The sequence below is a fragment of the Hippopotamus amphibius genome, chromosome 4, assembly GCF_030028045.1.
Source record: "Hippopotamus amphibius kiboko isolate mHipAmp2 chromosome 4, mHipAmp2.hap2, whole genome shotgun sequence".
NCBI lineage: Eukaryota > Metazoa > Chordata > Mammalia > Artiodactyla > Hippopotamidae > Hippopotamus > Hippopotamus amphibius.
Genome location: NC_080189.1, coordinates 42,327,430 through 42,351,952, shown reverse-complemented (window position 1 = coordinate 42,351,952; position 24,523 = coordinate 42,327,430). Strand labels below are relative to the sequence as shown.

General features: G+C 44.4%; 1 protein-coding gene across 2 annotated transcripts in view; it reads right to left on the bottom strand.

The window, feature by feature from the left end:
• Nucleotides 1-6,568: 6,568 nt before the first annotated feature.
• The window catches only part of AOAH (acyloxyacyl hydrolase), a 163,846-nt gene continuing 145,891 nt past the window's right edge, over nt 6,569-24,523 (bottom strand). For both annotated transcript variants that reach the window (XM_057732690.1, XM_057732692.1), the window contains 5 exons: nt 23,288-23,346; nt 23,144-23,203; nt 21,751-21,847; nt 16,010-16,086; nt 6,569-6,793 (listed from right to left, as the gene is read on the bottom strand). In XM_057732690.1, the coding sequence (XP_057588673.1) occupies nt 6,665-6,793; nt 16,010-16,086; nt 21,751-21,847; nt 23,144-23,203; nt 23,288-23,346 (422 nt within the window). In that variant the 3' untranslated portion in view covers nt 6,569-6,664. The remainder of the gene's footprint in view (nt 6,794-16,009; nt 16,087-21,750; nt 21,848-23,143; nt 23,204-23,287; nt 23,347-24,523) is intronic.

Genomic DNA, 24,523 nt, shown 5'->3' with positions numbered 1-24,523 from the left:
GATTGTGTTTTGATGTGTCTCCCAACTGCAGGAGGCAGCAGGACAGAGTTTTGTTCTTTCCAGGAGACTTATACGAGGCTGGAGTCTCCACCTCTTACTCCTCCAAAGCTCTCTGCTCGCCTAGCCGCCTCTCCCAATGGCCAGGCCCCGGCTGATATTTGCAGAGATACAATGTGGAGATCAATGTAAAAATGCTAACACCTGGGGTTTCTCTGAGCCTGTGCAAACTGTGCACTTCAGAGGGTAGAGTCCTCAGGGGAGACTGAAAGCCTCTGGGGTCTGGAGTGGCCTTGAGCATGGGCTGCCATGGAGGCCCTCGGTGCGCCCTCTCGCCCATCTTTCTGCTGCCGTTTATTGACTGCAGCTTTGTGAATCCGTGAGTTACATCTGCAGCGCTCTGGGGCCGAAAGGGTTCCTGTAAATGGTCCACGTAATTAATTATAAATGAAGCAGCCAGCCAGGAGCACAATGCCCAAAGAAATCCCTAGCAGGCCGCATTGTGTGCTCTTCATTTCTCCTCTGCATTTCTCTCCATCCAAGAGCCTCAGGAGTGTGATCCTCTTTAACAACAAATTCATGATGATGAGGCCATTATTTTTTGATACTGAGGCTTTAAGAGGCAACCCAGAAAGAGGCTTTAAAAGCAACTTCTCCCCATCCCCCCTTTACCCCAAGCAAAGGACCCGATTAGAAGAGCCCTGGCTTGTATGAATATTTATACTAGAACTTCTGCCAGATCAGATTTGAGGAGTTCAACCTGCCGGGCAAACATGGATTCAGTACTCAAATTTAATGAGAGACTGACATGTTAATAGCATATTGATACATCCATTCATCAAGAAATCCATACATGTGTCTCGGGGCCCAGGAGAGGTGCTGCTTTTGCCATTTTCAGTTCTCCCAGAGAAGCTGTTGCTGCAATGAGAAGAATTCTAAAGATATCCAATTTTATACAAAAGATGGGTAGTAAAGATCCTAGTCTGAATATACCTGGGAAATTCTTCTCTTGACACTGCTGGTGAGTCTGTTAGAGGCTAATTCCTCTAAACAGCATCTCCCAAGGTGTTTCTGTAGAGCACGACGACCATGGAGTGTTAATAGCTCTCGTAGAAGGAGAAGGGGCTCTAGGTCAAAAACGTTGGGTAGATAATGAGCCGGACACACTTCTCTACCACAGAACTTTCACCCTGTGACTGCCTAGGAAGCAGAGAAATTCTGCTGTGCTTGAAGACTTTTTAGACTGTGGGGTTCTTCCTTCTCAAAGTAACACATCCCAGAACATACAACTTTGTGTGTGTCATGCACCCCCTTGTCAGACTGGGAAGGCTGCGGATTCCTCCTCAGAATAACATTTTTAAGTGCAAAAAATAAAACACATAGGATTACAAAGGAAAGCGTTTGTATCGAAACCAAATATCACACTACTAAAAATATTTTGAAATATTTAAAAATGGGCATACATTAATATATGTACTTTTTTAATGGGTCTAATAATTACAGGTGTTTCAAAGTACTGATGGCCATAAATGACATTTCAAATTATGGTCATTCCTCATTATTCACAGATTCTATATATCTGTGAATTCACGTACTTGCTAAACTGTATCTGGAACCCTCAAATCAACGTTTATGGCACTTTTGTGGTCATCTGAGCAATGAGAAATTTCAATCGCCCGACCTGCACGTTCCCAGCTGAGGTTGAAAAAGGCAGGACTCTGCCTTCTCGTTTCAGCTCTCACACTGTAAACAAGTGTCCTTTTCACAGTGTATTTACTGCTGCCTTTTGGGCATGTTTATGCTTTTTGTTGGTGACTTCACTGTTTAAAATGGTCCCCAAGTGCAGTGCTGAAGTGCCACCTTGTGTGCGTAAGTGCAGGAGGCTGTGATGTGTCTTATGAAGAAAACAGATGGGTAGTTAAGCTTCATTCAGATGCCAGTTGTAGTGCTATTGGCTGTGAGTTCAATGTTAATCAATCAACTATAAATTAAATAAGGTGTCTTTAAACAAAAACCACACATTAAAAAAAGATGGTTGGTAATAGTGTTGTGACCAGAGGCTCACAGGACTGTAACCCCATATTTCCCCTAGGAGCAGTGGTTCAGCATTTGCCATCCAAGGTGACTATAGAACATAACTGCCCTGAGTAATGAGAATTGACTATATCTGCAACAAATGTAATGTGATGGGAAAATATTTGTGACAGACAGCTAAGAATACATGTGTAAATATACAATGTTTTGTAAAAAATACAGTGTTTTATTGCCTTTGTTCATAATTAATGGAAATGGTGAATTAGAGGGTAGTAAAGACAGTTTTCCCCGTTCAAGTTCATAGGCACTCTTAATTCCGGGGGAGGGTGGTACCCATAGGCTTCAGTTCAGAATCCCTTCTCTAGTGGGACTAACTTGGGGAGAGGGTAGAGTGAGACAGCTGGTGCAAATTCCTGGGGGCTCCAGTCCCTGGTATGTAGCATATCAATACAAGTCTCAGATAAGATTTTTTTAGCTGACTTGCTCTTGCTAGGTGGTCTGAAATTTTTTTGCACTAGGGGCTGAACCCAAAAGTCTCTACCAAATAAAAAATGCCCAGGGGTGGGGGTGGGGATAGAAGTTCTTGATAATTATTCATGTGGAAAATGAGGAGCCCCATTTCAATAGCAAAAGGTAAGAGATCTTTAATCTGAAAATAGGAGAAACAAATGACAATATAGTATTGGGATGTTTAGATGGAGATCATGCCCAGAAAGGAATCCCCTGTGTTGATTTCTTTTCTTTCTTACCCTTCTCACCACAAGGAGTGTGATTCAATGGGGCTAATTCAAATATGTCAAAAAAGAGGCCCCTTTTTTTTTTTTAATTTCCTAAATAGCAAGATATAAGGACATGTGCCCTGGAGAGCAACTGTAATATTTTCATTCATTCATTCATTCATTCATTCACTCAGTGCTACTTATTGCACCTCTCATGGGCCAGGCATTGTTGTAGGGCTGTGGATACAGGAGTGAACCTAACTGGCTAGGTTCTCATCTCCTGGAGCTTCTGTTCAGGTTCTGGTGCTTCTCTCCAGGAGGCCACTCCAGGAACTGGGGAAGGGGATGGAGAGGGATGCAAACCACCCCAAGAAAGCCCTTCAGGTGCCTGTCAAAGGACAGCACACACACACACTATGATTCTGAAAAACTGGAGGCTGAAGACAGTAGCTCAAGGGGCACCAGCGCAGAAATACGGGATAGAAGCTGTCCCCCATGGCTCTACTACAAATCCTGGACACTCAAAAACTATCAGAAGTATATACAACGTCTTATAGGGACAGAATGTCCCCAAGCCAGAGAGAAAGACATGGTTGAATTTCAAAGAAAGAACACGTCTGGATTGGGGTATAGGAAAATGGAGGCAGAAGTAGACAGGCCTCACCCACGGGCTCCTGACCCAGGGGAGCGGGCCGGGCCTGGCCTGGGACTCCAGTTCTTGTGGAGACAATAGTTGATACCTAGTATTTTGTGCAGTAATAGTATTTTGTAAAAAAAGTGAGATGGGAGCACCATCTTCTCCCACCCCTTGATTTCTTGGTGCTTTGTCCCAGGAATGAGGTCTGGGCTCAGACCTCAGGTACCTCCATCCTCCCATCTGAACCTTTTCAGGTGGAGAATGAGGAAGATGGAACTGGTTAAATTATCCCCAAGATGGGGGTTTCATTCCCTAAGAGAATTTAAATGTGAAAAAGAGGCAGGGACAGAGAAGACATCTAGTGGGGGAGACATGAGGTGGTCAGACTCAGGAAGATCCAGCCTGGGAACCCCCTCCCTAGACCCTCCAAGTCTCCCTATACACTCCCTCTAGTTTCCCTCAACTTTAAAAATAACTCTGTTCCTTCAGGGCCTTCTGGAAAAAGATCAGGGCCTAAAATGAATTCTCCGTCCCGCCAATAACAGCAAAAGCGGTACAAGATTATCGGCTTCACTAGTACTTGGAAATAAAAATTAGGAAAGCAATCAAGTAACTTGAAAGCATTTTAAACAGAGGGGGGATTGATAGAATTCTTTCTAAAGCAATACAACATTTTAGCGCAGTGTTCTCTGGGTATGTTTGGAGACTGAATGATTAAGATTTCAGATTAAAAAAACAATAGCAAAACAACACTACAACAAGTGTTGGTATTTTAGTCCTTAGAAATGAGATGTTGGAATTCTGGAACTGGGAAGAGACGTATATATCAGGTGTCCACAGCCTGACACCTCCACACCTCCCACATTCAGTCTATACTCTGAGTTTGTATTTCCTGCTTGAAACAAGCAGCCTCCTTGGGGCTTGTTGGTCCCCTGTTGATCTACCTCCTGGGGACATGCACTGGTCATGCTGAGTCAAGGATTCTGCCCAGGTGACAGAATTTAATGGGTTGACAACATTTTAAATGTGTTTCCCCACCCCAAAATGATGTTCACACAAGCCTGGCAAATTAATCTTGTGAGCAGAGATGGATTTACCATAAGTCTTAGAAAGATGACGTTTTAGGATTCCTTCCAAAGCCCTGGAAGGGGCCCCAACAATGAGTTTACATGGTCCTGTGCTTTGTAAAATTTGCAAAAGTAAGATACTTGAAACACTATTGCTTCCTCTCTGTCACAATTTCCCTTATATCTTGTGGCTCTGGAAAAGCCATGGGAATTTTGGGGAAGTTGAAATGGATATCCATTTAGGTTGGGTTTAGATTGGACTATTTACATGGTTAGCTGTCATTTCTGTGCACAGTTAGGTTACTGCTTGCCATCCTGGTGCAGGAAAGGGCTTCCAGGTACGCCTCTGTTGTCCACCAGCACCATGACAAAGGTGCAGGGCTAGGGGTCAGATCACAGTAAGAGAAAGTGTCCTACAGCTCCCAGCACAGGAAGTGGGTGTCGAGGTGGACAAGCAAGGTGTGACATGCACAAAGCCGGAAGCCAGTCTATGTAAGGTTTTCCAGTCATTGATATGATGAGTGGGAGATTTCATTCACGCTGGTGCCTAGTCAAAACAGAAGTATTCATACCTCCCTATCAGAAATAAATAAATTTAAAAATAATAAAACAATGAAGCATACACAATTATACACACACTGTTGTTATAATTTTGTCTTTATTGAGACAAAGATTTGGGTGCAGGTGGTTTTTTGGGAAGCTATCCCCAAAAGTGGGAAAGGGGAAATGAGGAGAGTGACATGAGAAAGGAGGAAGAGTCATTTAAGGCCATTGCTCCTGTGTGCAAAGGAGGATGATTCTACCGAGATCCCCTGAGAAGCACACAGAACCGAGCACTAAAGGAAGAGGCTGGTCCCTTTATTCACCGGCTCCTGGTACCCCTGGCTGGAACTGCCTCACACCTCTGGGCTGTGTCAAGCAAGCTCCTGAGGGCAGAATGTAGAAAGATGGGCCTGCTTGAGGAGCGATGCTGGCAGCACAGAGACTGCACCCCATATCCAGGGCTGCAACCAGAGATGGGTGGAGGAAGTGACACTGATGAGAACTGCGTGCAATAGAATTTATCAGAATTCCTGTGCTTATCTGGACACAAAGCTTTACCAGCACTACAAATTGGGTGTGTGTCTTTAATAGCTTCTACACAAAATAAATTTGATTGAGGTCTTCTCAGTTTGACAACAATCCTAAAAATTTACATGACTTTACCATGAGTTGCGTAGCTGAAAGAAACTTCTAAACTATCAATAATAAGCAATGATTTTCTTCTGTTCTATCTGTAGACAATCATATCACAAAATCATTATTGTAGGAAGTGATCAGATTATATAGCCAGAGAATGTAAGAAAATCTTTGAAAGAAAGAAAAATTTTCATTTTTTCCTAGACTTTGTGGAGCTTATGGTATTTGTCAACTTCTAAAAATTCGTAACTTGTTGTGATTTCTTTTCTCATTCTAAATAAATATTCAAGTTTGTACCTAATTTTCTGTTTATAGTTTTGTTTTCTGGTATGAGAGCCCTTGGCAGCCAGCCAGCAGCCTTCCTAGGAAGAGTCATCTTGTATAACAAAGGGAGTCCAACTCGAGGATGGAAGATGCCTTAGAGGACTGGGGCGGGGAGGGTGGGGGGGACTCGGTGGGGGGAGTCAAGGAAGGGAGGGAATACGGGGATATGTGTATAAAAACAGATGATTGAACTTGGTGTACCCCCAAAAAAATAATAAAAAAAGAAAAAGAAAGAAAAAAAAAAAGTGAAAAAAAAAAAAAAAAGAAATCGACCACAGTGGAAGGATCAGTTCCCTGGCACACCAAGACCCTGGGTAAGTTGCTGAACATCAAATATTTTTTATTTGCTTTTAGAACTAGCCATTCAAGGGTGTAGATAAATACATTCTTGCTTGGAACAGCACCCCAAGCACTTTATTCAAGGTTATTTGAGGGCTAGAGGGGCACTGATCCCAGAAGCACGTACAGTCACACCATCATTTAGATAGGATCTTTTTTTTTTTTTTTTTTTAGATAGGCTCTTTTTAAAATTTTTTTAATTTTTTTTTTTAGATAGGCTCTTAAATGAGAGAAAAGCACTTTGCAAAGATGCTGCTGAAGAGGGTCCTGTGAGTTTTTGACACAGCAGCCCCCATAACTGTTTCTTGAATGAGTTTACCCAAGTTTCTGCCTCCCTGAGCTCCCCAGGAGCTCATGTCCTGGGGGACTTAGTGCCCCCCTTGGTCTCCAAACACCTGCTCAATCTGGGGGTTGAATGGATTCTCCTTTCCCAGGACCTGGGGCCACTGGAGCTGTACCTTCTTCCAGAAGTGGTCTGCCAACAGCTGTAAAGCCACCTGCAAGAGAGGACCCAAAGGAGGAGTAAAAGGGAAACTATAACAGCACACGTGAAATCTTAGAGGTGTGGAAGAGAATGGTGTAGTGGGGAATGACGGGTGCCTGGCAGGGCTGGGGTCCTGAAGGAGGCTGTAGAGCATGAACAGTGCGGCTGGAGTGCCAGGGTGAGGAATGTACAGGCTTAATTCACAACAGGCCTGTCCCTGGCTCTCCTGCCCTGATGCCCGCTCTCTGGTTGCAATGTCGTGCGTCCCTTTATTCACGACGTCAGCAGGATCCATTCTTGGTTGCTCAGTCCTCTGGCTTGTCATTAACATGCCTTTGATGAGGAGTCTTTCTCTGCAGATAATGCCCTCATTTGGCACATGGGGCCTTCAGGCCCCAGATGGCTACATCTCCACGGGGGTTGGGGGGTGGGGGGTGGTTAACGCTGAATGATAAGAGAGATGTGAGTGTTGAAGGCCTCGGAGGGGGACACATTGTTCATGATGTCCCTGACTTTATTCAGAAGCACATGGACATTGTCTTCAAAAGGCACATCCTGTTCATCATTCCAATAAGCAGCGCCACCAGCCCCCTGTGTGATGCTGGGCAGCCCTCTGTCGCTCTCTGGGCTGAAATTCTCTCACTTGCAAAATGAGTAAATGATATAAAAGCTTATTTGGGTCTAAATTGTGTGTAAGATTTTAGCAGTTAGAAAAAAATAGAACTGGTGGAGTTGATACATTAAATATCCCCAGTATTTTAATATGTTCCTGAGCCTGCTGAGGTAGACCCCAAATTCCATCCATCCAGCAACGTAATCTTGATCACACCCATGTGGTGTCGAACACAGACACACACATGCACCCCCCCCACCTGCCACCAGCACACACAACACATACCCCGCCCCCCCCAAGTCACTCTCAGACCTAAAGAGCCTGACTGTCAAGCCAGCAAGTTTTCAGGTAGGGTCTGATCATCTCCCATACACTAAGCAGTCCATGTCTTTGAACACAGAGGACTTGTTTTGGGCTGTTTTTCTTGCTGCTTCTCAACAAAATACGCTGCTTCCAGGTCTGTGGAAAACCACTGGCTCTTCTTTGTTTCCTGCCTTTCATCCTGATATACCTAAGCAGTCTTCCTAACAATTATGCGGCACAAAGGCGTTTGTGGTCATTGGTTTCCCAGTCTGAATTAATAAGGGAGGAGATGGGGATGAGGATAAGCAGAGGAAAGTTAGAACGAAAGAGCTCAGATTCGAGCATGTGGTAACTATTTGGTTTGAAAGCCATTAGTTGGCTGTCACTCTAATAGAGATTAAAATATTCATGAGTGTGCATGGCTAACAGTTTGGATCTAAAATGAGAGTGGCACCGGCATTACTAAACTAGACACTTGTGATGAAATGAGCCACTACAGTTATTCATTCATCTGAGAAACAGTTATGAGCACCTACTGTGGGCTTCTTACAACCAACCTCCTGTTGTAACTCCCATGATGCACTGCACAGGGTAAGCCATCTCCTTACTCCAAGCGAGCTGTTCCTTGAACGCAAATATCTTTTGTGCTTCCCTATTCACAATTAAAAATGTTAATGCAATAGCTATTCATTTGAGAGAAATATTAAAAGACAATTAAGCACAAAGAAAAACAGAATAAAAGTCATCTTAATTGAATAGAGATAGTCGTTGTCAACATTGAGCCTTTCTGAGGCACACACACACACACACACACGCACACACATTGCATCCTCTAAATATTTTATAATCTGATCTTTTTGGTATAAGTTACACACAGTGAAATTAACTCTTTTAGGTAAACACTTCCATGAGTGTTGACAGATGCATTCAGTTGAGTAATCATCCCAACAATCTCCAACCTGCTTTTATTTACTTTGCTCTATATTACAAACATATTTCTGTCACGAAAGGTAGCTCTGTATCATTTTTATTTGCAGCACGATATTCCATCAGATAGATGCAAACTAATTTATTTCACTGATGGAGATTTTTGCCACACATCTCCCTAACATTTGTCCTCAGGACAGGGGTGGAGACAGGTTCCTGCTGCCAGTGTGTACATCTGCAGCCCAGGAGGGGTCCACAGGCTGCCTCATTTACTCACCCTACTAGACATATGCATGGAATGAAATCTGGTCCAGCAGGATGCTAGGTAGGGTATGTGGAGTCTGGTTAAGTGGAATATTCTGGTGAACAGGGTCAGGCCCTTCCTTGTCTTTTCCTTTGCAGTTGACTCAACTGCCTGTGCTCTTGCAGGGCCCCAGCCGCAGAGCGTCCACATGGTTGCCATGTGGGCAGTGTTGCTTTTGTCCAGGTGCCACACAGCAGTAGCAGGTGTGGCCCTTCCTCTGGGTAAGTCCACATCTGATGGACACTGGTGCTGTTCTGCAGGCACCCCTGCAGCCCCAGTGCCTCTTGGGGGAGTTGCCACCCACCCATCTGCCTGCTGCTGCTACTCAGAAGCTCGTGGTGGCAGAGCCATGTGACGGTCATTGGTCCACTGTGAAGTTTTCTCTTTGAAACTCTCATAGAAGAGGTGACAAAGCAGGGCAACTTAACACCCCATTGTCTTATATCAGTTTTTGGTGAAGCAGTTCTTTCAGCTATTACTTGCAGCCCCTGATCTCCCTAGGATTCAGTCATGAGTCCACGGAGAGGTGTGTTGGAGGGGACCTGATGCTGTTTCTTGATTTGGTGCTTGGTGACAGCCACCATATGGCTCTTAGAATTTCTCTCCCTTCTGATGACAGTTTAAAATTGAGCCACACTTCTTTGCTTAACCATATTTGTACTTATGATGAGTTCTTCCCTAGGAAAGTACCGCATCCTCCAAGAAAATACACCACGTCAGATCCGGCCCACATGCTCACGAGCTGCTCACATATCCAGATGTGACAGAAGCCCAGCGGTAGTCATGGCTGGACATCACCCGAGACACCTCCACACTCCCACTTCGTAAGCTAATTGTATATATTTTGCTACAGAAATGGAACTCTTTAGTAAGACAACCATAAAAACAAACCCTAAACAGTAACTACATTTTTATAATATTTTTAAAGAAAAAATGCAATTCAGAGCAAGAGTATATAGATTTTACCAACAGTTTATCATGACTTGATACCTTTTAAGTTGAACTCTTGCTAAATTTAACTCTGGGGTGCCATCAGACCAAAGTAAAAAATCTACTCTGAATTTATTTTTCTTGCAGGAAGAATACTTCCAGGCTGTCTTGTAAGATTGCTTTTAAACACCTGCAGGGAAGCCCTCACCACAGGGAGGGCACAGAAGTTTTATTTCTCTGGCCTCTTTGATCTGTCCAGAAACACAGTCTATTGCACCTGGTTACTTTTGGTCCCAATTAATTTTAAATTTGTAAACTTACAACATAACAGTGGTGTAAGATGTATTTAAAAACATTTAAGCAAAAATGTAAGTTTCCTGCTCCAGCCCGTCTGTGCTGATTCATTGTGTCGGCACCAAAACCACTGCTGCCAGTTGGTGTATAAAGCAAACTGAACAAACATGGTCCCTGATGCACAGGTGGGCCAGCCTGAGTGAGGGTTCCCTGACCCAGAAGGCCCTCCCTCTTCCCTCTTCCTACTGCCAACGTAGCTGCCTTTTTTGAGGGGCTCCACCAGTCTGCCAAGGACCTTGGGTTCCCAGGGACTTACATGTTGAGACAAATAAAGACCTACTAACTTATTTAAAGCCAATCCACTGATTATATATCAGAGGTCTGCTTCCAGCAGTGTACAGGGGTCACAGTTCAAGAAAGAAGAGGGAATTGATGTCATGGAAAACTCACTGCCTGCAGGAAGAGTTTTAAGAAGATGTTTTGAGTTGCTACTTGCATGAGGAGAGGAGGCTGTTTTGCAGAGAGCTTTGTTGGGTGAAGCTTCTATGGCAGGAGGTGTTAGGGATGTTTAGCTGGGTGGTTCTGGCATAGCCCAGGAAACCAAACTTGACGTATGTTTGTGGCTCTTTCAAAATTTTCTATTTACTATTGTCTGATTTTAGGCCCAGAGGCCTTTTAAGTGCCTTTTCAGATACTCAACTCTGAAAAGATTTTTAAAAGTGGGTGTTTGAGCAGGTAGAACTGATGCAGCTTCCACAGGCCACAAATCTGGGTCTTGGGTCTTTGCAATGATATTTCTTTTCTAAGACAAACTTTCTCTGCAATGTGTCAGCAGTTTGACTGCTATTCCCAACTCTCAGATACACCTGCTTTCTCCAGAGGCATCTAGTCTTCTCCTAGGTCTTCTTTCCAGTTGGTCCTGCTGTGATGGGCAATTGTTCCCGCTTTGTGGCAGTCACACCTGTGTAATCCCTCTCCTTTGAGTGTGGTGGGACTTGTAACTTGCTTTTAACTTCTAGAATATGGCAAAGGTGATGGAATGTTACTCTGTGATTACGTTGTGTACAATCTGTCTTGCTGGCAGACTCTGTTGCCATTTTGCACTCATTGAGGAAGCAGGTCACTCAGGTGACCTCTGAGCAACAGCCAGCTAGGAACTGAGACCCTCAGTTCAACACGCCTCAAGAACTGCATTCTACCAACAAACATGTAAGTTTCCAAGTCAAGCTTTCTGATGAGACCCAGCCCTGGCAGACACCTTGATGGCAACTTGGGAGAGACAGTGGAGCAGGATACCCAGCTAATCTGTGCCTGGCTTCCTGGCCACAGAAACTGTCAGATAAGAAATGTGTCTCCTACACTGTTGGTGGGAATGTAAATTGGTGCAGCCACTATGGAGAACAGTGTGGAGGTTCCATAAAAAACTAAAAATAGATCTACCGTATGACCCTGCAATCCCACTCCTGGACATACATCAGAGGAAAACATGGTCTGAAAGGATACATGCACCCAATGTTCTTTGTAGCACTGTTTACAATAGCCAAGACATGGAAGCAACCTAAATTAAATTCCTCTGTCCCTCGACAGAGGAATGGATAAAGAATATGTGGTATAAGTATCCAATGGAATATCACTCAGCCATTAAAAAGAAAGAAATAATGCCATTTGCAGCAACATGGATGGACCTAGAGATTGTCATACTAAGTGAAGTAAGTCAGACAGAGAAAGAGAAGTATATCACTTATATGCAGAATCTAAAAGAAATGATACAAATGAACTTATTTACAAAACAGAAACAGACTCACAGACTTAGAGAAAGAACTTGTGGTTACCAGGGGATAGTTAGGGATTTGGGATTGACATGTACACACTGCTATATTTACAATGGATAACCAGCAAGAACCTACTGTACAGCACAGGGAACGCCGCTCCATGTTATGTGGCAGCATGGATGGGAGGGGAGTTTGGGGCAGAATGGATACATGTATAAATACGGCTTTGCTGTGCACCTGAAACTATCCCAACATTGTTAATAGGCTATACTCCAATATAAAATAAAAAGTTTTAAAAAAAGAAATGTGGGTGGTTTTTAAGTCATTTGGTATGCAATGATAGATAACGAGAATACCTTCTCAGTCTTAATTCTCTTTGATCTTTTTCTTCATAATTTGATCCCTTGGGCCAATCTCATCCCTGCCAATGTCTCCAGCTCTCAGCTAGAAGCTGGTGATTCCTCAACCTGTGTCACCAGGCCAGACCCCCCTCCTAAGATCAGAACCCACAGATTTGATCGAATGGCTGGATATTGTGCAGGCACCCCAAATTCAGAATGTTCAAATCTGCTGCTTCTTCTGAGTTCCTTGACCTGATATTTTCACCTCCCTTCATCCAGTTGTCCAATCCTGTGAGTCATCTCCCTGCTACCCACCAAATCCAACCAATCAGCAAGTCTAGCATTATATACTCTTTTATACCCCACCCCCCTTATATTGAAGAAGATATTTCTTGAAATTCTGGTTCTGCATTTTGGGAATGAGATGACAAAATAAAGCGGTTGTCAGTCTATTGATATACAGGAATTTTTCTATGCTTATTTATTTTCCATTAAAATATAAATAAAGAATTTAGATGGTGAATATAATCTGGCTCAAAAATTAATATCTATCAATCATAAATTCGAACTGTTCAACACAGCCCATGTATATACTTAAACTTGTCTCCCTGAGAAAATTGGAGCAGTTGAATCAGTAGTGATTACACACTCCTCCTGCTTCTCTGGCAGAGTTTTAGGAAGAAATAGGCCAATAAAAAATTAAGCCTGCTCAACCCTTGGTGGTGAGGGGCCAGGATCAACTGTTTTTGCTCAGCTGTACAGGAATTGGTGAGGGGGCCCTTGAAAGAGGTCTGAGTCTACTCTTTTGGTTGGTATTTTGTCTGTGCCCTAAGGATGAGGCCCTGAGACTCAGCCTTGCCCATCTGGCTCTTTCAAGACGGAAAAGACGTGGACTCCCATAGCTGCCCCATGGTCTAGAAGGATCCTTTAACACTGCTTCTGCTGTAGGGCATGCCATCGGGAGGAGAGTATGCAGGAACATCGGAGGCTCCTCTTCAAGGCTTCAAGTCACAACCCTGTCTGGATGGTGCTTACATCTGTATCTCCAGCTCAGATCCCTTCCTGAGCTCTAAGCTTGTATATTATCTGCTGCAAGGACATCCTGTAGGCTCTTTAAATGCAACATGTACCAAACCTCAAACCACCCCATTTCCCAAAAAGTGTTCTTGACCTCAGCAGGCAACGGAATCATGTATCCAATTTCCCAAGTTACAAAAGAAGTGTGAGGCTTAGCATCTCTTTCTCTTTTACCTTGACATCCAATAAATAACCATATACTGTTGATTCAACTGTCTGACTCTCTCCAGTACAGGCCTTTCTCTTTCTCCTCACTCTCACTACCTCTGTTCAGGCCGTCACCCTCTCATCACACAGAAGCGTCCTCCAAACAGGTCTCCCTCCTTCTGGACCAAATCATTCTCCACACTGCTACCACAGGGATCTTTTTAGAGCACAAGTCTGGGTATTTTTCCTTCTTGCTGAAAAACCTTCAATGGCTCCCCATTCCCCACAACTGAAAAGGTCAAACCCCATACGGACCTTATGTGATTTGTCCCCGAATATCTCTCTCTCCACTCCACTCTCACGTTTTATGTCCTAGTCACACTGAAGCACTTTTATTACCTCCAATGTGCCATGCTTTCTTTCATATTCAGGTCCTTGCCCTTGTACTTCCCTTGGCTCAGAACATTTCCTGCGGCCCCTCCCCTCTTCCTTTCACCTGACTGGCTCATGGTCTTAGTTGAGTTCCCTCCTCTGAAAATCTTTTCCTGCACCCCTCTCTCCCATCCCACCACCCCTATAATGCTCCCACAGCACCCGTGCTTACACAATTGGAAGCACTGACTACTTTACATTTAATTATCTGTTGACTTGTCCTTCTCCCACTCTACCCTGTAATCTCCTTAACTGGCAGGGGCGGCTTCTTGTTCACCCTTGACTTATTGTGTTTGATACCGGGTAGGCACTCCGTAAACACTCTGGGATGGCAATTTGCCATCTAGACTGCTCAGCCTAACATCCGTGACAACGAGGCGGGCTTTCGGCATATCCATCCATTGTCACCCACTTGAGATGTGGCTCCACCACTGCTGCCCACGCTATCACCCACCCCCAGCACGTGAACAAGTCTCTCAGGAATGACATGAGATTATGACACATACCGATTTTCAGCTTTTGACTGTTCTCAACAATCAGTTATCGGCAAAGCTGTTTGAGTGCAAGAAAGAGCCCCAATTTGACAGACCTTGAACCCTAATACTATTCTAAGAGTCAGGGACAGAATAGTCTTTTGACAGATCAGACGAACATGTCCCGAGGGATACAGCAAAGCTGTCTTTGACCCTCTTCTTCTTAGTTTGTCCCTCATTACCCCCTCTCTGACCATCTCCTCTCGTCCCCATGCTCTGTAAAGTCAGAAGGGTAACGTCCTGTGGTGTACAAAGAATGACAAGAACTAATACCTAATTATTGCCAGAAATAAGGTCTCCACATTACGTACTCTAAAACCAAACACATCATTTTTTGCGCAGGCAGGGGTGGGGGGGCAAACTCTAATATTTTACCAGCTTCTAGCCAGTCATTCTCTTGGATCAACCCATCCACATGATACACAGGAAACTTAGATATTCTGAGGTGCATTATATAGATTTTTTGGGTTGTTATTTAACACAGTAAGATGCACGTTTAATACTCACTTTAAAATTTACCCAGCATCTGTGGGACTCCCCTGTCCACCTATCTGACCATGGCGTGGCACTCTTTTGAGACAGTTCTTAGCCCTGCCCATGGGTACTCGTGGGACCTGGAGCTCAAGGGGAGGGAGAACTGTGGTTCCCTCCAGGCTTCTGAGGGGATGACCAGCCCTCCCCGTGGCCTGGCTGACCGTGGAGATGAAGGCTCTCAGGAGGGGCCCTTGTCAATGCCACAAAGGCTGCGTCAGGAAGCCTCCAGCTGCAGAGGATTGCCTGTGGGCAGATGGCCCATCCCTCCTGCAGGGGCCTGGCTTTCAAACTCTTAGAAGTGGCAGAGCTACTCCCCCACTACTTTTTCTGTTTTTTATGTAAAGAAATACATGGGCAAGTCCAGTATGTAGAACAGATAAAAGCGAACTTCCCTGGCTGCAGCCAGGATGATGGACAGGGTGAGGGCAGGAGGGGACCGCGTCCCACCCTCCAGCTCCCCTGGCTCTGTGAAGAGGCCAGAGTAGAGCTACTTTCCAGGATTGGTCCTTGAAATCCTAGGTGAGAGACAGCTCTCACTGCACAGTGTTGCTAAGGACACTGTTCTTCTCTCATATAGTTCTTCTTTTCTAGAAGGATCCATAGAAGAAATATCTCACAGGGTTCACTTCTAGGAATCCTTTTGATTATTTTGAGTACTTATTTTTTATCTTCTGAAGACCATGGCTTATGCTCCTCTTTGCATCAGCCTCTTAGAAAGCAGGGGGCTGATTTTGTGTGCCCTCGTGGGCAGTGGCTTAGGACTTCCTGGGACACATTATGAATTGTAGACATTAAGTTAGGAATTCAGGTATCATTGCTACCTTATTTTCTTTTTACTCTGATTTTTGCTTATTTTATTTATATTTTATCAATTTAATTTAATTTATATTTACTTATCTTCTATCTTACACATGTGCGTACATCACCTCAAATTCTTTCTGGAATAAAACAGGATAAAAATGAACTCATGGATTCATAATTATATTAAAAAAATAACACAAGAGATAGCCTTCAGCACTTACCTCATTAGGGTGGAATCCATCCACGGGTTCGACGAGCTGCCAGGGCTGCCCGCCTTTCTTTTGCCACTCCTCTGTGACTGCAGGGTGCGAGCACACGCGTACACACACACACACACACACACACACACACAGAGGGTTAGAGACATGCTTTCACAAGCAACAATCAACACCCAAGAGCAAGGGCTGTGAAGTTGCTCCTTCTGGGCTGATGCGTACCCAGCCACGTCTGCCTCTGAGTCATCATTTCGGGCTGGGGGCTTTCTGAATAGAAATGATCTTTCCATCGTGTCATTATTTTTTCTCTAACTCAGGAAGAAAAATGTGTGAGAGTGTTGGATGAATGTGGCTTGTAGAGTGAGGAGGATGGTGAGGAAGGGTGAGCTCTAAAATATTCAACATCGAATTAAGTCCATCTCATTTCTCAGTGGCCAGGAGGACAGAATTTCAGGAGCAGGAGGAAAATATTAAACATTTTGCTAACATCTCCTTTCACGGGCTGCCATTTCCAGACACGGCCTGCATATGTCAAGCAATCCTCATTAAAACTCACACAGTTCGTCGGAAATGTAATTACCTAAAATGATCTCAACATCACAGTTCGAGTGAGTACGGCTACAGAGAAAACATTAGGAGCCCCGAAAGGATGAACAGTCATAAAACTGTCCTTCAACCGAGGTGACACCAGGAACGTCAGTTGCTCCAAGGCAACAGCATAATGAACTCTACATTATAATATCATACAGTCAATAAGAGCTCCTCAAGGAAATGTCACATCCCGGGAGAGCCTGCAGAGAGGAGACTGTGAAGCCTACCGCTCCCAGTGGAGCCCATGCCCTCACTTCCCTGGTGTCCAGAGAGGGGGGCAGGCACAGCGGAGAGTCCTGCAGTCCTTCCCTCTTCACTCCACAAAAGCTCAAGGCAGGGAGCTGTGCCCTCTTGCCCTCTTTGTTTCTCTCTCTTTTGCCCCAAGGGAAGGAATGGGAATGCTATTAGGGGCTTTGACTGGAAGAGAAGCTGGACTTTCCCGGAGCTGAGTCAATACTATGCTGCTTTTGTAATTAGTCCTCATATCACGCCAGGCCGTCCACACTTGCTACCCAATCCCTGTCCCCAGAGGGGCTGCAAATACGGCCGCCCTTCTCAGAGCACAGGAAACAATTCCTGCTGGTGGTTTGGAGTCCTACACTGGATCACCAGTTCCTGTTGGCTTTTTCCCTGCCAGAAAGTCCACCACTGAGCCACTCTCTTATACTTTGTGTCTGGGTTTTATTGGAGGTTGCTAGAAGAAGCAGCGATTGGAAAGTGGTCTTTGCATTTCTTGTGAAACTGAAATTGAGGGCATTGTCTACTGTATCCTCTGCATGTGGTCCCAAGGGAGAGATTGCTTCATGTTGGTAAACCGTGTATCTCTCTGAAGAAATGGTATGTTATCTGCTCTTCTGATAGGAAGCTCAGAGTGACAGTGATGCTGCAACCACACGAACCCTTATGAAGGCTGATTTGTCCTGCTGAACCAGCTTGCAAACCTCAACAGTTTCCTGCCGCTGGCCATAGGTACGCCGTGAAAGACAGAGCCTTGGGGGAAGCTTGCCTAGCTCTAGCTTCAGTTTGACTGGCTGTTCTGTTTTTTAGGCCATGACCTTGGAAGCGGATTTTCTGCTTCAGGTTCAATTCTGGCTGCTCCCCCTTCCCCTCTGGATCTGACACTTTGAAGCACCTGTGGGTCCCTCCTGTTCTCCTGGGTACGTCATGCTGTTCCAGCCCAGTGCTGCTCATCCTGGCTCACCTGTCACACATCCCCCATGCGTGGTTCAGGCTTGATCCCATGATGTAGGATATTTTCTCATATGATTATTGTGTCTGTGAGGGTTATTAGTCATTGAGTATCTGTAGACCTCAGAATTATAACACTTATAGGAAAACTGAGTGACTCACAGGCAAGAGTTTAAGGTTTTACCTGTATTAGTAGTGCTAGACAAAGTGACCCTTTTTAGTGTGTTTATCTCAGGGTGAAATTTTGCTTTCTTAGAATAAATGCAATACCAGATGGTGGTCTCAAATTCTTCCCTGCTTTGGAGTGGGAGGTCCAAGCCGGGTATTATGGTAAGTTGGTCAGTTCCCTTCCTACCTGGGACCATAATTAAAAATAGGTAAATAAATTCCCACTTGTTCTTTGGAACAGCTGAATTAAAGCTCTTGAAAGATCATGAATGATCTCTTTGGATTTGGTACCGGATGTATTTCCTTTATTTGTAAATTCAGAGAAACTCTGCTAACGACCAGGTTTTCAGAGCAGCAGTAGAAATCATAGAAGATGCATAGAACATTTGGTAGCTCTGTGAGGAACAGCAACATTAGCAGATATCTAAGAAGAGAAATCTGGATTCTGGTCAGCACCATGAAGTCACTGGTCATTTTTAAAAACATATGCTTGGGGGAGGGGAATGAAGAATCAGGTTGACGCCAACTGAGTTGCCTTAGAAGCTGAGGGCAGCTGGTGGTATATTTAAAGTGTCAATGAAAAAATGGCCTTGTCAGCCAAGTGGCATTTTCCTCCCTCTGTTTGGGAGGTGTGGTAGAGATGAAGAAAAAGGACATCACCTGCTCAAGCTGGCATTTCTTGAAGGGAGAAAAAAATTGCTGCCTCTCTTTAGCTCATAACCAGTTGGAGGATGAGTCAGCAAGAGAAAAAGAGCCTTTGAGGTGAGCAGTCATCTTTTGGTGCTGAACCGAGGCTGTGAGAGTGGAGAACAGAGAGGTCTTGTGTCTACCCTCAAGGGACAGGGACCCTCAACTGTCGTTTGCTCTGTCACAGGGTGTAAAGTTGTAAATTGCATGTGAAAAGTGATATTTGTGATGCAATAATCAGGTCAAATACAGTAAAAAAATGAGAGCAGAGATCTTCATGTGACTAGTGAGACTGCAGATTTAGTAAGTGACTCTGTAGGGTTTTTATTTCTGATAAAAGGAGACTGTGTGATAAAGAGATGCATTTCTACCATGGCTTCCTGTGAGGAGCTCAGAGGACGCATAGGCTCAGTTGGTGATGGGGAGGGTTAGACATTGAAAAAGAATAAACATTTATTATCCATCCATCATAAGCCCTGGAAGTATGTAGTAGGTGCTTTACATATAGTGATGGTGGTGGTGGTGGGAGGATGTCAGCTAACAGATATCAGAGTCCTCACTTTATGACAAGTGCTGTCTCAATCCTTACATAAATCCCACGGTTTAGTTATTTCTACATTACACAAAAGGAAATTAAACCTGAATGGTTATTTCATTTGCTCGAGGTTACACAGCTATTCTGTGTCTGAGTTGAGATAGGAATACAGGTCTATCTGGTTGCAAATTCTGGGCTCTTTGTATAATAACACATTCACCTACATGAGGTAGGCCAGATTTCCAGGATGATGAGCTGCCCAGGATAACCTCTGTGAGAGGTTATCCACGGAGATGGATCTGGGAGTGCATGTGCCCTCTGCCTACTCTGGAAAATGCTAAAATCTCAAGGTAGGCATTCCCTTTGCAATAGTCTAACATTGGGTGTAAGTTAAGACCTTACCACAGTTCCTGAAAACTAGATAAAAATTCCTTCTCTTTCAGCAGTGCACATGGTGGCATGTAGCTATTAAACACGATGCTATGTGGGATGTTTCTGGAGGCAGGTCCCAGGGTACCATTTCCTCTGCCTCTGCTCTCCCTCCCACTGTGTCTTCCCTAGTGGAGACTAACTTCATATGCAGAAGGCAAAGAAGGCCCTGTACCAAAACTGGACCTTTGCATGTATTTTTAATAAAATTACAACATCTCAGGAAATTCCTTGAACTGTTGATGAGAATTGCCAAACAAGGAGAGATGCCTAGGAGGTTTCTCAGTACGGTGACCAACAGCCACGTTGATGTAGAATGTTCAGTTTAACTGCACTTTTTGCTTTTTTATTGCATTTATTTTTGTTCTGAGGATAAGAAGGTGCTGAGGAACCTCTGCTTCTAAGCATGTGGAATGCTGGCCAGCATGGGGTGCAGGAGAAAGCCCTTCTCTCTGTATCTTTCATGAAGAGAAGGACTGTTCTGTTTTGTTAACAGTTATATTCCCAGCACCTACACAGCACATAGCAGGGCTTAGTAAAAATGATGACTGAGTGACCAAGTTCTTAATCTTGGAGCATTATAGGAGCCCCACTTATTAAATTTTAATGTGTGTATGGTTCATCTGTGGATTATGTACAGATGCAGACTCTGATCAGGTGGGTCCTAATTAGGAGTGGGGCCTGGGGCTCTGCCTTGATAACCAGCCCCCAGGTGCTGCTCATTCTGAACCATGTGTTGAGTGGCATGGGTATAAGGGATGGTGCTCTTTCCTGGGTGCTGGCTACGTACCAGGCATGGCATGCAGGAGGCTTACACATTATTTCCTATAATCATCACAAAGATCTGTTTTGTAGATTTGATAACCCCATTTCCAGGTCTGGAAAGGAGAGTTTAGAAAAGTTCAGGGAATCACCAACAGTCCCAAAGATAATAAATGACAGAGCTAGAGATTACTATGGAAAATGAAAAAGTCTCAAGTGTATGTTAGGCATTATTATATTTTGAAAAACTTTATCTATATCCAAGGTTGGTGATGATCAAATACCACTTGGTGGTGCATTTGTTTACAGCAGGAATTCATTAAATGAGGCTTTAATTCAGCATTTTAATGAGAGGTTATTTATCAAAATGTCTCTCCCCATGAAAGAAATATGTATCACCTAGGCAGGAAATCTAGTTAAGGGAGATCAGTCTTGTTGAAAAGATGTTCAGAATTGAAGTACTAGAGTCTACAATGCAAAACGTGTCAGCTAATGTCATATTTGATAATTCATGATAGCCATCTGCCTCATCCCAGATGCCTGGGCTGGGGGAGTTGGTGGTGGGTACATAGAGATGATAAACTCTGTATGAGAAATCATCCATCCTTTACATACACTGTAAAGCTTTTCATTAGCATCATCTCAGCTGGCAGTCAATCAACAGAGGCTTTTCTCGTGTATAACAATTGCTGAGCGATGAAAATGGGACTGGAAGGATTAAAGTCAATAGATAATAATTTTTCAGAGTCAAGATGTGAAGGATAAATCCAGTAATCACGCCTGCTTTCTTGTGGCCCCTCATCAGCGACCCCAGCGTTTGGACAGAATGCTGGAAAAGCAGCAGTAGTGTTCTTTCCAGAAAGCTGGGATCATGTGCTGTCCACTTTGCCACAGGCATCTGAAGCCCCTCCCTTTGAGACTCTGATTACTTTCACCATGCGTGGGGTCTGCGAATCTGCCTTGTTTCGAGTCCTTGGGTAATCCAGTGCCCACTAGGAGAGGCACTGTCTTATCCCTCATTCCTGTCACCCTCATCTTAAGCCCATCTGTAAGCGGGGCATTGCTAAACAGTCAAGAATAAGTTAGATGATTCCATTGACCTGTTGGCTCCCAGCCCAAAGCTGTTTCCAACTGCTCACCGGCTCTATCGCTTCAGGGATTCTAAAATAATGGTGAAATGAGGCGATGCTACGCGTCCACCTTTCCAGAAAGAGTCTCACATTATCTTTTTTCAATACTCAGGGCTATTAATGTGTCAGAATGGGCAGAAGCGACCCTGCCCAATCTCCGGCCTGTTGGCCTGTAAACAAACACCTTGCCCAGGCAGCCTCTAAATGGCAGCTGCTGCTTTTGTCTTGTGTCAATACCTAAACCAAGCAAGACTTACTTTTTTGGAAGTCAAAATCCATGTAGAAGAGATTGAAGTGCGTAAATTTCTGGCTGGTGGCCATTTTTTCCAGCGTTTTGGAGAGTTGTTTTGCTCTCTGAATGCAAAAGAAACAGGGGGAATTTCATGAATCCTAGACTTGGGCTTTAGGGAGACAATTCAGGCAGAACAAAGAAATCAATAGTCCCCACCCCCACCCCCACGGCACGTCATCAGCAGAGAGCAGCTCTTCCTATTAAGTTCCGTTCATGCACAACTGGCCAGTGAACATACAAAACTGCTAAAATTCATTAGGAACCAAATCAGAGCAAATTAAAGTAATAAGATACCACTTTCTCCCCATGGGATTGGCACAGAAAAGATGAATAATCCTGATAATAAAGAGTATTGCCATGGGATCTGTGATTGAGAATGTCAATTTATTTAACCTTTCTAGACAGCAGTATGGTGATATGGATCAAATCCTTACACATGGCATACTCTTTGACCCAATAATTTTCTAAGAATTTGTCTTAAGAAATAGACATGGTATACGAAGACATACATCTTTATAAATACAAAGATTCATCACAATGTTATTTATCATAGTGGAAAATTGGAAACAACCCATATGTCCAACACCAAAGGATGAAATAAATCATGGTGCATTCATATGCTCTATATTCTTAAAATGATTACAGAATTATGATGCGGAAGAATAATTATGAACATCAGAAGGCATAATACAATATGTGTATTCTGACACTGTGTAGGCAAAAAACCCAAACTATCTATGAAAGTACTATTGGAAAAACATACATATAATTTAATTTTGGGTGGTGGGATTTTGAGTGATTTTTGTTATTGTTTTTTGCATTTGTTTTACATTCTCCAAGATTTTATTAAACTGAAATATATTTCCTTTAAAATGTTTTAATAAATTCCTTACAAAGAGATGATTTACCATCTGTGAAAGAAACGTGGGAACCTTTCTGAGACAAGAAAGGAAGGCTCTAGGGCATCTGGTCCTCTCTTACCTTGGGAGAATTTCAGTTCTGCGTACACCTAACCTTGCTCACTTCTTTGCCTCTACAAATACACCTAGGACCAGCTTTCAAAGGCATGTGTGCGTGTGTGTGTGTGTACACGCATGTGTACCTACAGGAGAGACAGGTATACATAGAGACGGGTGACCAAGAAACACAGCAAGAATGATAGACTCAGCAAAGCAGAAGGAGAGAGACAGGGCGCCCCACATTCTCTTGGCTTCTCAAGCATCTGGGGGTTCAATTTTTTTTATTCCCCAGCTTGGAGGCCATCACCCTGCCAAAATCCCAACCCCAGTGAAAACCCTGCAGCAAACATAGGGAGAGAAGGATCAAAGACTGTATCAAAGGGCCTGCAACAGCCCTACCTCTGAAGTGAGAGTCCGGAGCGTCTTGTTGGAAGTCATCCAGCTGTGGCAGGGGCTGACCTGAGAGCAGGAAAACACTTTGATTATAGAAGAACAGTGCTGGGCACAGGAACGTGGCCTTGGAGCAAGTCAGTGTGAGCTCACCTGGAGACAGTTGAGGAAGGAGTAGAAATGCGCGTAGGTCACGTCCTTGTTTAGCTGGCCTGGAAGACAGAGGGATCTGGCATGTTGCATGCACGCAGATATAGCAGCCACCTAGGGACCCTGGTGGGTGAGCCTGCCTGCCTTGCAGAAGGCTGGCACCTCCAGGGACCTGCCCTGGCTTTGCATTTGGCTTTGCTCTTGAAGATGCCTGTGCTTTCCTTCTTTCTGAGCCCCCTAGAAATTCAGACATGGAGCTGGGGACAGGCCCCAAGGAGTTTACTCCCATCCTGAGCTCTTGCCATGGGCTAGGGCAGGGTGCGAGGGGCCTGACCTTATCTGGACCCCAGGTGGAGGGACACAGGGCTCTGTATGGACCAGAACACCACTAACAAAGGACCTGGCAGCGCAGTGGCTTTCTCCTGGCAATGTAGGAAACGCCACGTCCCCGGGGGCCCAAGGAGCATTCCAGGTGGGAGTTGACCAAATCTGCCTTTTGTGTTTATGAAACACTCAAGTCTGAGCCGATTATCCCATGCGGAGGACCTGGCAGGACACTGGTGTATCTGAAGGTCTGGTCATGCGCTGTCCTGCAGTTTGGTGAACTGGTTTTCCGCAAGTGCTTGTGCAGCCGTCGGATGGGGGAGGCTAGCACCTTACATCCCTCCATGACCCAGTGGTTGTCTTATCTGAGTCCTCATTAGCAGATAGACTCTATTTTTTTGGTGCAGGTTAAAGAAGTACAGAAGCATAAAGTGGTGAGCGCCAAATGCGAGTTCACACAGAGCCTTTCCAAACTTCAGCCGTAGACCCAGAATCTGGGGGCGGTATTTACTTTCTCTTCTCACCTCCCACCCCTGCCCCTTCCAGCGTATCACCCCCCCACCCCGCCCCACCAAAGAGGCAATTCAACTTTCATGCTGTGGCTGAGACACAAAATCCAGGCTCTCCCAACTCTCAGGGGTGAATGACTGATGCCTTATCCGTGAACACTTCTCTCATGCTCCAAAAAATAAAGGAAAATAATAGGGCCTATCCCCGAGCAAAGAGAAAGATTGAAGGTGATAGAACACAGTCTTATTTTTCACTTATACCTCAGATCGGTTAGACTGAAAGATAGATTCAATTTTCTTGTCATAGAGGAAAAATATGTTATCTCTCTGTGTGGGTGAGTGAATCCCAGGACTGGAGAACCACAGGCTTATTATTGCCATCAAAGTCACAGTGACATGCTGGGCC